Here is a 16,371-nt window from a genome sequence, read left to right as displayed (position 1 = left end):
CCGAGATGGACGAGGTAAACAGAGAGATCTGATACGTCTGTAAAAAGGCCAAGAGTGACATGGGTAGCCTCGTGGCACCATTAAGTTAAGGGCGCAGCTACAGTAGGTAGCACTGCTTTAGTACTTTGGTATCTAGCGTATCTCGCTAGACGCGGGCCAACTATAAAGCTCGATGACGTGATTTAGATCTTGATTGCGCCTTTACAAAGTGGGCAAAATATGCAGGGGAACAAGGGAGAAACGTGCCTGTTCTAAGCGGCATATTCAGATTGTATACGCCTCAAACCTTGGTCGTTGGAGCATCTATTATGGCACAAGAGACAACTACGGCCTTTTTTTGCTCTACTAGATTGAGATATCATTAGCCAAGGTTCTGGAGGCCGATCACTCAGATATAGCGTGGCTATGTTGTAGAAAGGCAACGGTCTACGGGATACTCCGTGTCTCCTCGTTCATACTCCGTATGCACCTAACAGATAGAGTAGCGCCGAGGCCAAAGGGACCCCACGCGAGACTTTAATTAAAATTTAAAATGAATAGACCACTCGGCAACAGGGACCACGCGGCAAATGATAAATATGCTTTACAATATTGTAGATCCCGTCAGGTGTGGACCTGTACGTTATAAGGATATTCCAAGGTTCCAAGCTTCTATATAAAACTTTTGGGGAACCTTGGAACCTTCATAAAATGCAAAATTATGTAATTTGATATTCAAGTGAAGGGCGGTAAAGGAATAAAGTTAATCAGCTTTAAAGAACCTTGGCCAGGTAGAAGATTCCTGAAACAGAGAAGAACATCCAAAAAAACGTGGAACCTCTTCCCTTTCACCATCTCGCCTGCAGATTGCGTGTTCTAGAGGGTCCGTGATTGGTTTGATGGATCCACTTGTTGATCTTTTTGGGGCAAATCTCATCAAAGCGCGTTATCATTCGTCATCCACAGTTCTTGGCACTGCGACAGCTTCTCCCCAGTTTAATCATTGGGGACGTTCATATTTACCGAATTGATGGGATTTACATGAGCTACCAGGCGAGAGAAATGTCATGAGAACAATGAATAGTTTAATAGCTGTATATGATAGTGCTTTAAGCAAGCAGCACGCAAATTCCAAGTAATCCCGTCTCCATCTCGACCATGGGCCCCCGTGTAAAAAACGGATATACTCCACGACCCGTCGTCATTCTTCCAGACCGAGTGGGACCTGGCGGGTTTACGCTCTTCTGTGATCAACTGGGATCATCGGACTCGGCTGCCGTGTGAGAAATTCAAGAAATTCACTCTGGCTTTTAACAACGTGGACTTTCAACCGGTTTTTGCTTTTTATTATCCTCCGAGTTACTTTGTTCAAGTCTCTCGTATAACCCTTGCTTGAATTCAACTCAAGCCAAGCGGAATTTTCAAATCTTAATTTGAATCTGGAGAGCTTAGATATTGCGCCATTTGGGATCGAATCACGCATCCAACATTCTTTGCTTTTTTCTTATTTTCTTATTTTCTTTATCTTGTCGCGCCATGGTCTGATTGTCTGATTATCTGATTTGACATTCTGTTTATATTCTTGACCATCACCACCTTTGTTGACTCTATCCTCCCACCAGCCCCCAACACACTCTGGTGAAGCTTCGTCCACACCCGGCTTTTGATACTTGTCAACTCCGGTCTGTACAAGCATAATCATGTTCCAAAAATGGGGCGAGACCAATTCCAATATTGGTCAATCCCTGGCCAAGGTCCTCGGGATCAAGCTCGCATACAGAGACCCTCTGGGTGCTACTGGTGAGACCGTTACAAGAGGAGAATCCGCATTTTCCATGGGCACCGTCGACACATACTCATACAATGAGCCCGAACCAACGAGCATTGACTGGATTCGCGAGATCACCCCATCGGGAGCCCAACTGGGCAGATACTTGCTCAACCTCTTCCCTTTCCTCACATGGATTGGCAACTACAACTTAACATGGCTGTGGGGCGACTTGGTTGCCGGTATCACCGTCGGAGCGGTCGTTGTGCCACAAGGTATGGCCTATGCTAACCTGGCTGGACTGCCGGTACAGTTCGGTCTGTACTCCTCGTTCATGGGAGTTTTGATCTATTGGTTCTTTGCGACGTCGAAGGATATTACCATTGGGGTGAGTGATACTCCGACCGGCTGAAACCAAAATGACATTATTGACCTCAGTTCATAGCCCGTGGCCGTCATGTCGACTCTTACCGGAACTATCGTGGCCAACGTCCGCGAGGAATACCCTGACTATCCTCCACATCTGATTGCATCCGCTCTTGCTGTCATTTGCGGTGGTATTGTTCTAGTGATGGGTCTGCTGCGCATCGGATTCATCGTCGATTTCATTCCTCTCCCTGCTATTTCGGCATTCATGACCGGCTCGGCTCTGAGCATTTGCTCGGGACAGGTTCCGACCATGTTGGGCGAGACGGCCGACTTCAGTACGCGCGGTGCCACCTACGAGGTCATTATCAATACCCTCAAATACCTCCCAACTTCCACGTTGGATGCTGCTATGGGTGTCACTGCCTGTGCAATGCTCTACATTATCCGTTCAGTATGCAGTTACGCTGCCAAAAAGCAGCCTGCTAGGGCCAAGATTTGGTTCTTTGTCTCGACTCTTCGCACCGTGTTCGTCATTTTGTTCTACACTATGATTAGTGCCGCCACGAACTTGCACCGCAAGGATAACCCAGCGTTCAAGCTCCTCGGGGGTAGTCCCTCGAGGATTCCAACAGGCCGCCGTGCCCACTATGGATACTAAGATCATTAAAGCCTTCGTTGGTGAACTTCCAGCTGCGGTCATCGTTCTTCTGATTGAGCACATCGCCATTTCCAAGTCTTTTGGCCGTGTTAACAACTACACTATCGATCCCTCACAGGAATTTGTCGCTATTGGTGTGAGTAACCTTCTCGGGCCTTTCCTCGGTGGCTACCCCGCGACTGGATCTTTCTCCCGCACAGCTATCAAGTCTAAAGCTGGAGTGCGGACACCCCTTGCTGGTGTTATTACCGCGGTCGTGGTGCTCTTGGCTATTTATGCCCTGCCCGCTCTCTTCTTCTACATCCCCAAGGCTTCTCTCGCTGGTGTCATTATCCACGCTGTCGGCGATCTGATCACTCCCCCCAACACTGTTTACCAGTTCTGGCGCGTGTCTCCGCTTGATGCGATTATTTTCTTCCTTGGTGTCATTGTCACTGTTTTCTCTTCCATTGAAAATGGTATCTACTGCACAGTCTGCGTGGCGGTTGCAGTCCTGCTTTTCCGCGTGGCCAAGGCCCGCGGTCAGTTCCTGGGCCGTGTCACTATCCACTCCGTTGTCGGAGACCACCTGTTGGATGGTGATGGAAAGTACGGATCGTTCGGAACTAACAAGACTCCCTCCGACGACGAGGAACACCACCACCGAACGATCTTCCTTCCCCTCAACCACACTGATGGCTCCAACCCCGATATCGAAGTGGAGCAGCCCCTTCCTGGTATCTTCATCTACCGCTTTGCCGAAGGCTTCAACTGCCCCAACGCCAACCACTACACCGATTCCCTGGTTGAAAACATCTTCAAGAACACCCGCCGAACGAACCCGAACGCCTACAAAAACCGCGGTGACCGTCCCTGGAACGACGCTGGTCCCCGCCGCGGCAAGGAAGGCAGCGACGACGACTCCCACTTGCCCCTTCTCCAAGCCGTCATTCTGGACTTCTCTTCCGTGAACAATGTCGACGTGACCTCCATCCAGAACCTGATCGACGTACGCAACCAGCTGGATATGTACGCCTCCCCCCGCACCGTGCAATGGCACTTCGCACACATCAACAACCGCTGGACAAAGCGCGGCCTGGCTGCCGCAGGCTTCGGTTACCCGACACCCGTCGCTAGCGATGGCTTCCACCGGTGGAAGCCCATTTTCAGCGTGGCCGAGATCGAAGGCAGCGCCTCAGCCGCCGCCCACGCCGAGATCATCGCCAACCAACGCGAGCAGTCCCACAAGCCCTCGGATATCGAATCCGGCTTTAAGTCCGATTCCAACGCCACCGCACGCGAGACCGACGGCATCGAGACCGCGTCCGAGGACTCCGAAGTCATCCGCGAGGACAAGTTCAATCGCGAGATCACGGACAGCAAGGCGTACCAGCGTCGTCCTAAGGTTGCGCTCGTGCAGGGCATGAACCGGCCTTTCTTCCATATCGACTTGACCAGCGCTCTTCAAAGTGCCGTTGCCAATTCCTCGGACGAGATTCCTCACATTGAGTGATTGGTTTTTCGGCGCTTCATTTCTTCACTGCATCTATTGCTTCCTACCTCTCTGCATCGATCAGTTGTTCCTCCCTGGCTTGGAGTCTGATCTGAAATACCCCGATTATGACCTGTTAATATCATGTTCATCCTGGTCATGTTTTATTTTCACATTTTCGCCTCCCCTCTACATTTGTCACTTAGCATTGTCTATATTGGATGTATCCCATGACATTGACCATGGACATCCTGTTATTGTTGTGGATATTCTTTCAGCGTTATTCCCTTGGTTCGCGTGTGTCGGTTTATTTGGTCGGGTCTTGTTTGTTGACCGTTTCGGATCTCGGAAGAAACGGATTGTTTAGAATGGACTTGGTTCCTACTTGATTTCTTCCTAGGGAAATGCATACCCATTTTGATTGTACTGTTTTTTATAGACTTTGCTCGGTGAATATATTCCACCTCATCGTTCGAACGTGGCGTGTTCTTACCTCAATCCTCAATCCTCCACGTAATCAATCATTAGCAACCCAGCCGTCAGATCTGCGCAGGTGCCAGTACCTGATTGATAATCGATCATCATCAAACACGCCCTGTTAATGTCAACCATCTCCACTTCTTCCGAGGCTAAGCGCGCAATCCCGAGTCAGCTCACCCACATATGCGGCACAGGTCTAAGCTCTACATTGCCTTTTGTCTACATTTTTCCAAAGGCTACTCGAGTTTAAGGAAAGCTTTAATAGTTTATTAAATTTCAAGATATGCCATTAAGGGGGAAGCTTTAAAGCTTTCAAGGCTAAGATGGTTACATGATGAACCAAGATGGTTTCCCATTTCAGACTAGCGCCTTCCGAAAACAGCCATATTGTACCTCATGGAGTATACCATTTTTCAATCGAAGTTTCTTCAGCTAAAGGCTCGCCCAGATGGATCCGTAGTATTCCAAGACTAGTAAGACTGATATATCCGAACCCCATACCTACTTCCTACATCGCCCACCAAAATGGCCAATCCCCAATCAACAAGCACCAGCATCTCCCTCCCGGACCTAAACACAACCCTAGAAGAAAGGCCCGCACGAACAAGCAACCAAAATGGCCTCTCAACAACCCCCTCCGAAACAGACATAATGCAGCAATCCCTGCTCGCAGACTCACAAGTCCCGGACGGCGGCGAAGCCTGGGTCGTGATATCAGGTTGCGCAGTGGTAACATGGTGGTTCATCGGAACATCCTACTGCTGGGGAATTCTGCAAGCCGCGCTCGTAAAAGAAGGCGTATCAACATCGTCAACTCTAGCATTCGTCGGATCCCTCGCAACAGCATGTATCTCCTTCCTGGGTATTCTGAACGCGCGCATTATCCGCAAGCTCGGGACGCGCAGATCTGCCCTGGCAGGCGTGTTCTTTTTGGGTCTTGGGGAGGTTCTGAGTGGCTTCTCGGCTATGAATATCGGGGGCTTGTTTGCTACGGCTGGTATTGTTATGGGGATTGGGATTAGGTGAGATTGATCCGGTCTGGAACTTGCGTCCATGTGTGGAGTGTATATGTGGCACGCTGGCTATATATATGTATCCGGTCTTATGCTGGGAGAGGAGATTTTACTGCACTGTTACTGACCAGCACTACCAGTCTCTGCTTTATGGTCGTCTCCGTCACGCCGGCGCAGTATTTCCGAGCGAAGCGTGGAATCGCGAATGGCATTGTCTATGCGGCGGGTGGACTGGGCGGTGCTGTGATTAGCTTCGTGATGAATGCGCTCCTCGAGCGTGTGGGCGTGCAGTGGACGTTCCGGATTATCGGGTTCGCTACTTGGGCCACGGGCTTGCCTGCTGCGTATTTGATCAAGCAGCGGGTTCCGATTCCGCCTTCGGCTGTTGTGGATTGGTACGTTCTACGCTTTGCGTTTTGTTATACTATCGGGGCTAATCCCTCTATAGGCGTCTATTCCGTGACATCCGCTTCGTCCTCCTCTTCGCAATGGGCGCAATCGCCACATTCCCCCTCCTAGTGCCGCCTTTCTTCCTACCTCTCTTCACAGCTTCGCTGGGAATGTCATCCGGCACGGGAGCGGGTATTGTCGCAGCATTCAATTTCTCCTCTGCGCTGGGGAGATTGCTTTGCGGGCTGTGCAGTGATATAGTTGGACCGCTGAATACGCTGTTTATTTCCCTTCTGCTAAGCGCACTGAGCATGCTGATTATCTGGCCTATCTCGACTTCGCTGGGGCCGTTGATCGTCTTTGTTATTGTGAATGGTATGGCGAATGGGGGCTTCTTCTCAACTATGCCCACTGTTGTGGGGAATACGTTTGGCTCGGCGAGAGTGTCTGTTGTGATGGGGATGGTTGTGACTGGTTGGGCTGGGGGTTATCTGCTTGTAAGTCTATGTGGTTGTTTGCGTGGTTTTGTAGAAGAGCTTGTAGTGCTAACTATTTCCCAGGGCGCCCCCATCGCTGGATTCATCCTCGATGCTGCTGGTGGGGAGAATAAGGGGATTCTGGGTTACCGTCCGGCTATAGTCTATGCCGGTACGATGGCTCTTGTTGCTTCTATTATTGGGCTTTCTATTCGGCTGAAGACGGATAAGCAACTGCTTAAGAAGCTGTAGGGTGGGTATGTCCTATCAATATTGTATGACGTCAGAATATGCCGCAGTGCAGAATAACAGAATTTAAATAGATACCAAGGTAAGGGAAATATGAAGTAGACAAAACAAAGAAAAGAGGAGTTCACAGTTCACAACAAGCGAGGTATATCGATGGCCGAGGTTCAACTGGCAAGTACTGCGAACTACGCCGCATCCGCCAGAACGTCAACTTCAGATCTTTTTACTATTCAGCTTTTCCCTTCGAGCTCTCCAGGGCTGTTAGAAGTTATTCAATTTCAAAATGGCTATGAAAACACTCAATTGCCTGAGACGCCCAGCATTGCACCTCAGAGGTCTAGCCATTCCTCCACGCCAATCACCTATCAAAATATGCATTGCGCAATATAGCTCCCACTCACCAATGGGCTCACCTGCCACCAACACCCGCAAAAAAGTAACAATCCAAACCATCCAAACCCTCTACAAAAAGAACGAACCGATCACAGTCCTCACAGCATCTGATTTCCCTAGCGGCCATGTCGCCGACACAGCCGGAATGGAAATCGTGCTCGTAGGCGACAGCCTCGCAATGGTCGCTATGGGCATGGAAGACACAAACGAAGTAACAATGGACGAGATGCTCCTCCACTGCCGGAGCGTAAACCGCGCCGTCAAGAGCGCCTTCACAGTAAGTATATACATGTACCCATACATGCATGTTCATGCATACCAATCCATATCAATACTCCACCCCACCAAATGCATCAACATCTCACATAGAAACAGATCGCAGACCTACCCATGGGCTCATACGAAACCACCCCAGAAAAAGCACTAGAGTCCGCAATCCGGATGGTAAAAGAAGGCGGGATGAAGGGAATTAAACTCGAAGGCGGGGCGGAGATGGCGCCTACAATCCGCAAGATCTCGCAAGCGGGAATCCCTGTCATGGCGCATATCGGGCTAACGCCGCAGCGGCAGCATTCGCTGGGTGGGTTCCGTGTGCAGGGTAAGTCGGCTGCGGGCGCTGTGAAGCTGCTGCGGGATGCATTGGCTGTGCAGAAGGCAGGCGCTTTTATGGTTATTATTGAGGCTGTGCCGCCTGAGATTGCGGAGATTGTTACGCGGCGGCTGAGCGTGCCGACTATTGGGATTGGGTCTGGGAATGGGTGTTCTGGGCAGGTGCTTGTGCAGGTTGATATGTTGGGGAATTTCCCTGAGGGGAGGTTTTTGCCTAAGTTTGTTAAGACTTATGCGGATGTTTGGGGAGAGGCGAGGAGGGGGATTGAGGCTTATAAGGAGGAGGTTAAGAGTAGGGCTTTTCCTGCGGTGGAGTATACTTATCCTGTTTCTAAGGAGGTGTTGGAGGAGTTTGAGAAGGTTGTCGATGACGTTGCTGGTGAGGAGTAAGAAACCAGTGCCTGGTGTATTTTTGTGTCTTTAGCTTCTTGTCAGAACAATATGTATATATGCTGAGGGCCTCGGGCCATCTCGACCTTTGATATCTGCCCATCAGAGGCGATGGCAATGTTATATATTCCAAGTGATCTTCCAGCCTGCGGACGTGCTTGAGAAAAAGAGTGTCCAGGTATCAATTAAAAGCATGTAACAATCCAATTCGTACAGAGCATATACAACCTCCTAAATAATCCCCAGACAAACCCGTTCGCAGGTTTTGAAGTAAATCCCACCAGCCGATACTTTTTCTACCTCAAAACACCCCCAACACCAGCCCACCCAAGAACAAACCCACTAAGCGCCTCACTCATAACACCACCGCCAAACCAAACATCCCTCCAAGCGCCCTTGCGAAGAATCTTCCTCGGACCAGCCTTTCCACCGAGCTGCATGCGCACAGCCTTACTCTTCTCATCCATCTCAATAGCACCCTCGATCTCACCAGTGTTACTGCCAGGGAAGAAAGAGCCGGCACCTGCCCCACCAGAGCGGCGGATCAACACGGCATGGAAGAGCCCTGATACCAGGATTGTGCCGAGGAAGTAGAAGGCGAAGCCGTAGCCTGATTGGAGGGCTAGGATTCCGGCGGACAGACCGAGGAGGAAGGAGGTTAGGCTGTGGAGGGAGGAGAGGACCTAGTTCCATTGTTAAAAATTGGGTGTACTATTTGGAAAGGAGGATGCGGATGTAGATCTGATATTAGTGTAGGGGATATGGAGGTGCATGTGGTGCGGGATAGGGGTGCTTGGATGGGATGTGGGATGTTGGAAAGTCATACGCGGTTGTTGTGCTGGACAGCCTCGGGTACGAGAGGGGTGATTAGCAGGGAGAGTTCCTGCTTTGTTGGTGCCATTTTGGCTGCTTTGTGTCTTTTTATTCCCTGATCCGTTGTAGTTGATGTTTCGGTTGAGAGATCGAGCTATGGCTCTCGGTGTTCGTTGCGGGTGGTGATCACGTCTCGATCAGAGGTTTGCTGGGCTTGATCAATATTGTGGGACGGTTGCTCTTCAATGGCGATGAAATTGTTGCGCCGCGAGATATTCTCGTGGAGAGGTTGTCACAGCAGCTCTCAGCTTGAGCAGATGGAGGTCGGAAGTGGCAGCGAGTTTCTAGAAGTGCACGGGCCACATGGTCTTTTGGGCAGTTCCGAAAATGATATTCTATGTTGTAGTGCTTCAGACTGATATTACTTACACTACATCCAACAGCAAAATACTAAAAAGAGTATTAAACGTAAATCAAATCAATCATGTCCATATCTACTATTAACCCGAATCCAATGTTCAATAATCCCGAGCCTTTCTCATGAATCCGTTCACATCACAGCGTTTGATACATTTCAGATCCCCCATGTCCTCGATTATGTTGTAAACATAGCAGAAAGAAAATGCCAGTTCCATGATGTCGCTGAATTTAAATTCAAATATCACATTAAACCAGATTTTCGAATTTACCATCGACACGGGCCTCCTTGACCTGCTCGAAGACCTGATGGAAATGTTAGTGGACAATCAGAATCAAATATCAAGCAGCGCTTACCTTTAGCATTTTGTTGCGTGCACCCAAAGCGTTCACACCGCGATCTTCCAGGGCCTTGTCGTCCAGTTCGACCAGTTCTGTCCACTGCAGGTCCTTCAGATTGTCGGTATACTTGTGCAGCCTCAGGGATCGCAGCCAGCTGGGGATATCCTTCAGAAGAGCCGGGTCGGTGGGATCCTCAGGCGGCTTCGAGCTGCCACGGCGACCCCGCGGAGAGCGGCCTCGTGTAACCTCCGAGTGGTCTGACAGGTAGCCTTCATTGCCCAGACCAAACTGCCCAATGTTCAAAGAGCCCAATCCATTGCCCATAAGAGGGTTGTTGGGATCATATGCAGCCAGGAACCCATTGTTCTGCGGTGAGGTAAAGCCCATCGGAGTCAAGCCACCACCGTGCATAGCAATGCCGGGCGATGTTGGGCGAGACCGTCTACCGGCCATAGCTGCCTGTTGCTGGGCCTGCAGAGCTGCCAGCTGCTGAGTATTCAGAAGCTGACCGGCCACCAAGTGCTGTCCACCCAGGCCTGGGCTAGCCAAGCCCTGGGAGAGAATCGGGTTTCCTTGGGAGTTCTTGCCCTGGCCATCATTGGAGCGAGAACGGCGGTACTTGCGCGCGTCATCCAGCGCAATGCGGTTGTTTACAGTCGACAAAGCAGCCAGCTTCATTGCCGTGGCATTGGCCACCATATCCGCGTGATTGTTGGGGTTCTGGTGCGACTGCTGACCGAAAGTCGCAGTCATCGGAGTGTTGGTCATTGACGCCCAACTGTGGTTGCCGACGTTGTAGGGCGAAAGCAGCGGGGGCTCGATATCGGGAGCGGGAATATTGGCAGTCTGGGGAAGAGGCGAGCGCATGCCAGAGGTCTGGCTGAACTGGCCCATAGGCTGGTGTCCGGAGGATGACTTGGGCCGAGCTATCGGGGGTTGTGTGTCTGAAACACCACGCTGAGCCCACGGGGAGCCAGGCTGTTGGCCCAGGCCGTCGGAATTGTTGTCAGGTGCCGAGATGGTAGGGGCCACGAAAGAGGCACGATCGAAGACTGCGCTATTGCGATTCGACGGAGGTGCGTTGCCAGTTTGCTGGGTGAATTCAGCCTTCTTCTTCGCAATGGCCGCAGCAGCATCCGGGAACATCGCATTGATGGTGGAAGGGTCGAGGACAGAGTTGCGCTTCGCGCCAGGGGATGGCGGGGGTCGTCCGAGGGAGTTCCGGGAGGTGTCCATATTAAGCTTCGACATAGCGTCACTCAGACGGCTGGACATGGCATCTACACGACGAAAAGCAGGTTAGTTACATCCCAAAGGTGATGTGGACAATTTATCATACCCTTTTCGCCAAAGTTGGCAGGGAGAGCAGGCCGGACATCGGGTGACCCTGAGACATTTGCTGCAGGACTTGGATGAAAAACCGAATTTGGACCTGAGTGGTCTGCTGCAGCAAGGCATACAGGGCCGCAGTTCTCTCAGCTTCACTCAGAACACGGAACCATTGCTCGATGGCACTGAGTTCATCCTTAAAGTCCTGGTCAAGCGTGGCAGCTGCCATTTCTTCCAATGTAGTTTCGTACTGATCAATGTCCGCAAGCCATTGTTGAGCGGCACGGTCCAAAGCATCTTCCGTCGTATTCTGACCTTGGGTTTGTTGATTGAAGAAGACCTCCGATGATGGACGGATGCTTCGGGCGGACAGCGGCGAAGGGAACCCGGACATGTCTGCCGACGCCCGCAGCTGGTGCGATCCGAGGTTTCGCGATGAGGATGGAGGGCGGAGGGTTGAATTCGATGCTTCAGGAGTGCTGTTGCGATTGCCAATGATATGACTGGCCATGGTTTAGGGCGACGTGTTGAGAGGATGACTAGTAAATACAGTGGGTGGGGAAATGATTACTGCAAAACACCTGCAGGACCTGCTGAGTTTGCGTAACAAATAAAATCAAAAAAGTCCTCGAGTTAGGATCCAGGCTAAGATCCTAAGATATCAGACGACGCTGAAAAGATCCGGATCTCTTATAACGATGGCACAGACCAGTCCAGTGGGCTGCACCTCGGAAATTTGAGATAGAAAAATTAAGGCCTGGAACGAAAGGAAATTGAGACTTGAAGCAATAGTGTGTCAAACACAGTCAAGCCACCGAGTCCCAAAGAAAGAGGGAAAGGAAAGAAAAAGGGGGAAAAGAGAAGAGGTTAGGTGGAGAGAGAGAAGAGAGAAGAGAGGAAGAGGAAAGTTGGGGATGAAGAAGTTTGGTGAAGAGGCTTTCCTGTTTCAGGCCGCGAGATCACGGGTTCACCGAGGAGAACCTCAGAGTCTACATTCTTTCTTGACTTCTCCATATCTCTGCTTCTTCAGTCTTGAAAGGACTTTCGCTTTCTATTCTTTTCTAGGAATTCTATCTCTCTTGGTCAAATCTGAGTATTTTCTTCAGCCTGGTGGGGACAATTACTATGAATATCTGCCAAGCCCAGACCTGAAATTCAGCGCGCTCCAACTATACACTGGATCGATAATGAACTCCCTTGGTGATCCACATTTCTGATGATTGTCTCAAGCTATAACTTTTATCAACAGTGGAAAACACTTTCTATTGGACTTTATATTGTCAGTGGCCATGAGTTCCCAACATTACCCGGACGGGGTTCCTCTTGATGAGGAAATGCAGGAGGGAGAATCCGCATATCCGGATATCGATGAAACTGTTCATTATCCATGGCAAAATGATCAATCTTTTGATGTCGGGGACATGCTTGCCTCGGTGATTGATCCTCGTTTGTTTGGTGACCAAAACGCACAAACTCAGCCCCAAAGCATCAATCAATATCCTCAAGATTCCAACGAAGGCCAAGGCGAAGTCGAAGTCGAAGAAGAGCAAGATGGCGATGACTTTTACCCGGATGAATATGACGGGCAGGGGTACCCCCCAGTGTCGTATCCTCCCGTGCCTGGCGAGGGAGCCGTGTCAGACGAGGACTTTGCCTTATCTGAAGATGAAAGCGAGAGGTATGCTTGCTGAGACGCCACATGTATAACCCTGGTTAACACTATACTAGCGAGTCTGATGAAGACGAACCAGCGGAGGATGATGACGATGATCATTCAGGCGCCAGCAGGCGCCGCCGCCGTGGAGGTGGACGCTTCTCCGGAAGATGGGGCGCTCGCGGTGGAAAGGGCATCAAAAGAGGACCACGCAAACCGCTGGAGCCCAGTCCGGAATTCAAACATCTTCATTCGGGGGCTACCTCTGCCTTCATCGATGGAGACTACGAACGGGCCATTGATCTGGTAATGCAGGCGATTCAGATTAATCCTGAGATGTTTGCTGCTCATTCTTTGCTCTCGGAAATCTTCCTCGCGCAAGGAGAAAAAGATAAAGCCCTAGCAGCTCTATTCAACGGAGCCCATACGAGGCCGAAAGATCCCGGTGTCTGGGTCAAAGTTGCTCGGCTCATCTTGGATCGCGCTGGAGAGAATCGGCAGTCCGCATTGCATGATGTTGCTTATTGTTACAGTCGCATCCTCGAGGTCAGTCCCGATAACACGAACATTCGGTTCCAGAGAGCAGCGATCTATCGTGAGCTAGGTCACAATGGCCGAGCCGCAGCTGAGTATGAGAGACTACTCAAGAGCTGTCCGCACAGTGCCAGGGCACTGCGCCATCTTGCAGAGACGTACATTGATCTCAATGACGTGCAAAAAGCAGTGGATCATTACGCAAACAGCATTGATCACTACCTATCTCTCGACCCTGAGGCCTCTGATTTCACTTGGTCGGATCTTAATATCTATGTTGAACTTTTTGGCTATCTCAATGAACCCGAAGAAGGACTCATCTCGTTGAAAATCCTTGCACGTTGGCTTCTAGGTCGCGGAGAAGACTCAGTGTGGGACGGCCACGAGGATGACGACAGAGAATGGGATGCTGATGATTCGCCTCGACGCATCAAAACCGATGGTTTTATTCCCAATAAATGGCCTCGGGAGTCGTACGGGCTTGGTCTTCCGTTGGAGCTTCGAATAAAGATGGGTGTTTTCCGCCTGAAATTGGGCGACAAGCATCACAACGAGGCATTGGTGAGTTCTATCTCGGATGATGGTAATGACTGAATACAAGTACGTACTGACAGAATGCACCCAGCATCACTTTGAATGGCTTAACCCCGAAGACGATTCCGAAGGTGCCCGGATCTTCGACTATGGTGATCTGTTCAGGGAAGTGGCAGATGCTCTAAAACAAGTCGGTCTCTTCGAAGAAGCACTCCGATACTATACGCCCATACAACAAACCGCTGAGCATGCCGACATCAGCTTCTTCATGGCCATGGCAGATTGCTGCATGCAGTTGGGCAAGATGGAAGATGCTGAAAGCTGTTATCTACTCGTCGCCGAACACGACGCTAGTCATATGGAGTCGCGAGTACTGCTAGCGAAGCTATATGAGAGCCTCGGGATGAGCGAACAGGCTATGAAGTATGTCGGCGAGGCTGTCCTGATCGGTCGGCAGGAAAATCGCAGCAAGAGAAGAAGAAAGGACACCAGACTTGAACAGCTTGCCATAGAGTTCAAGATGGCTGAGTCAGAACCGCTCCGGTCAATTGCGCCCAAGCCGACACAGGCAACAACGCTTATGGCAGCTCCTTCGGCGCCTGGGAAAGGACGGGCGCAACCTGGCGAAGGTACTCGGACTGATGATATTCAATTCTTGTATGCAAAGTTATTGGAGTTGAATCCCCAAGTCAAAGACGGTGTCTCCGTAGCCATTGAAGATTGGCTGGACATTGCCGATGCTCTATTGCGAGATTTCCGGAACAATCGGGCATTCTATCCGATGGATCGGAGCATTGCCTTCAGGGGATATTCGACTGGTGTAAAACACAAGAACCAAACCAAAAATGGTACAATGATGGATGAAATGCAGCAAATGGCGGGCCGCCTTCAGGAAACCCTGGGTATGTCACCCGGTCACTCCATCCATACACCCCATGCTAATGTTATATTTAGGAGGTGTCGCGGAGGAGCCCTTGCAGGGCGCCATTCCCACCGACTACCACGGAATTCCATTTGATGAGTGGCTTGACATATTCCTGCAGTACGCTCTACTCGTAGCAGAACAAGGCGAGCCAGAAGAAGCTTATGAGACCCTTGATTCTGCGGCGGTCGCAAGCATCTGGTTGCACTCTAAGCCCAAGTCGCGATTGATTCATGTTTGCTGGTTCAGTGAGTTCATTCAATTCACTATCAAGTGATTATCTACTGACAACTTTATAGCATGCGCTCTCCGCGCACGAGATGAAGAGACATTGGCCAATGAAGCCCGCTGGTTTATCAAAGAATACCAGTTTGTCACCGATACTTATCGACTTTTCTCTATGCTGGGCCACCTATGTGGCGACCCTCACCGATCGCTTTTCCATTCCTCCGGAAACATGAAATTCATGCTTCGCCAAATCAAGGCGATAGACTTCACAATGCCACAAGACACCCTCTCGACCCATCCGGCACTCTGTCTGGAAAGAGCGCGCCACTCTATCCACACGGGACGAAACCGGTGAGCCCATCACCGCGAAAGAGCTAGACATTGCTCTTCTTGTGCTCTATGGCCACATGCTGTACTCCGGAAACAGTTTCTACCCGGCGCTGAACTATTTCTTCCGAGCATACGCCCTAGACGACCAAAACCCGGCGGTTCTCCTTTCCATCGCACTCTCATTCATCCACCACTCTCTTAAACGACAATCCGAGAACCGCCACTACCTCATCATGCAAGGACTGTCCTTTATGCATGAATACCGGCTGGTTCGGGAGAAGCCGGGAACGCTCCTAGCCGAGAAACAGGAGATGGAATTCAATTTCGCTCGTGTTTGGCACTCGCTTGGTCTGGCCCACCTTGCTGTCGAAGGGTACGACCGGGTGTTGGAAATCGGCGAGCAAATTCAACAACAGGCCAAGCAAAAGTCTGTTCAAGAACTGACATCTGCAAAAGATGGTGCCGATGTGGTTATGAGCGATGATGGCCAACCCGAAAAGACTCCTTCACCCACTGGCCAGCCTTTCGTTGAGGATTTCTCCCGCGAAGCCGCTTATGCACTGCAGTGTATTCATGTTCTCAGCGGCAATGCAGATACCGCAAAGGCTCTTACAGAAAAATGGCTTGTCGTCTGATATCCGTTCATGTCCGCTTTCAAGACTGTCTGCTGCTTTGCAAACAATCGATGCGCCTTCATTTTGGAATATATGTATCATATGAATTATAACCCCAAATCAAAACCAAAATTAATTTACAAGCAATTGCACCTGAATTAAGATATGAATGTATCAAGATCGGGTAAAGTTGACAGCCCGCAAGAATGTGGGGGCGAGTGCGGAAATGCATGCGGAAATGAGATTCTTTCTTGCTAAGCAACATCTCACCCGGGCACACCGAGGATATATACACCTTACGGCTTTGATTTATTACTGACTCAAGAATGTCCAGTCTGCAGGTCTAGGTGATCAGTATTTTCGAGCTGTTTTGGCACTACCTCGCATAAATCCCCCCTAAGCCTAATGC

General features: G+C 50.4%; 7 protein-coding genes across 7 annotated transcripts; 4 read left to right on the top strand and 3 right to left on the bottom strand.

Moving 5' to 3' along the window:
- Positions 1-1,679: 1,679 nt before the first annotated feature.
- N7519_000889 (SLC26/SulP family anion transporter) lies at positions 1,680-4,266 on the top strand (the record flags this gene model as incomplete). Its single annotated transcript, XM_057287667.1, has 3 exons — positions 1,680-2,135; positions 2,193-2,670; positions 2,729-4,266. 3 exons carry the CDS (start codon positions 1,680-1,682, stop codon positions 4,264-4,266), a joined length of 2,472 nt encoding a protein of 823 aa, XP_057153750.1.
- Positions 4,267-5,250: 984 nt separating this feature from the next.
- N7519_000888 (uncharacterized protein) lies at positions 5,251-6,856 on the top strand (the record flags this gene model as incomplete). The annotated part of the gene is made up of 4 exons (XM_057287666.1): positions 5,251-5,747; positions 5,879-6,133; positions 6,187-6,625; positions 6,689-6,856. 4 exons carry the CDS (start codon positions 5,251-5,253, stop codon positions 6,854-6,856), a joined length of 1,359 nt encoding a protein of 452 aa, XP_057153749.1.
- A 280-nt stretch (positions 6,857-7,136) lies between these two features.
- On the top strand, positions 7,137-8,245 carry N7519_000887 (3-methyl-2-oxobutanoate hydroxymethyltransferase; the record flags this gene model as incomplete). Its single annotated transcript, XM_057287665.1, has 2 exons — positions 7,137-7,523; positions 7,622-8,245. 2 exons carry the CDS (start codon positions 7,137-7,139, stop codon positions 8,243-8,245), a joined length of 1,011 nt encoding a protein of 336 aa, XP_057153748.1.
- A 296-nt stretch (positions 8,246-8,541) lies between these two features.
- On the bottom strand, positions 8,542-9,146 carry N7519_000886 (EMC6 family protein; the record flags this gene model as incomplete). Its single annotated transcript, XM_057287664.1, has 2 exons — positions 8,542-8,928; positions 9,072-9,146. The coding sequence occupies 2 exons, from the start codon at positions 9,144-9,146 to the stop codon at positions 8,542-8,544; spliced, it is 462 nt and encodes a 153-aa protein (XP_057153747.1).
- Positions 9,147-9,244: 98 nt separating this feature from the next.
- Positions 9,245-9,550, bottom strand: N7519_000885 (uncharacterized protein; the record flags this gene model as incomplete). The annotated part of the gene is given in 2 exon segments (XM_057287663.1): positions 9,245-9,508; positions 9,527-9,550. 2 exon segments carry the CDS (start codon positions 9,548-9,550, stop codon positions 9,245-9,247), a joined length of 288 nt encoding a protein of 95 aa, XP_057153746.1.
- An 83-nt stretch (positions 9,551-9,633) lies between these two features.
- N7519_000884 (RNA-binding protein VTS1) lies at positions 9,634-11,657 on the bottom strand (the record flags this gene model as incomplete). Its single annotated transcript, XM_057287662.1, is given in 4 exon segments — positions 9,634-9,781; positions 9,833-11,097; positions 11,157-11,224; positions 11,239-11,657. The coding sequence occupies 4 exon segments, from the start codon at positions 11,655-11,657 to the stop codon at positions 9,725-9,727; spliced, it is 1,809 nt and encodes a 602-aa protein (XP_057153745.1). The 3' UTR covers positions 9,634-9,724.
- A 778-nt stretch (positions 11,658-12,435) lies between these two features.
- Positions 12,436-15,983, top strand: N7519_000883 (tetratricopeptide repeat protein; the record flags this gene model as incomplete). Its single annotated transcript, XM_057287661.1, has 6 exons — positions 12,436-12,824; positions 12,875-13,895; positions 13,960-14,770; positions 14,823-15,038; positions 15,090-15,369; positions 15,446-15,983. The coding sequence occupies 6 exons, from the start codon at positions 12,436-12,438 to the stop codon at positions 15,981-15,983; spliced, it is 3,255 nt and encodes a 1,084-aa protein (XP_057153744.1).
- Between the last annotated feature and the right edge of the window lie 388 nt (positions 15,984-16,371).

Source organism: Penicillium mononematosum (assembly GCF_028829835.1).
Source record: "Penicillium mononematosum strain IBT 11891 chromosome Unknown utg000001l:1.0-4488741.0:1.0-4491989.0, whole genome shotgun sequence".
Taxonomy (NCBI): domain Eukaryota; kingdom Fungi; phylum Ascomycota; class Eurotiomycetes; order Eurotiales; family Aspergillaceae; genus Penicillium; species Penicillium mononematosum.
This window is presented reverse-complemented; position numbering and strand designations above follow the sequence as displayed.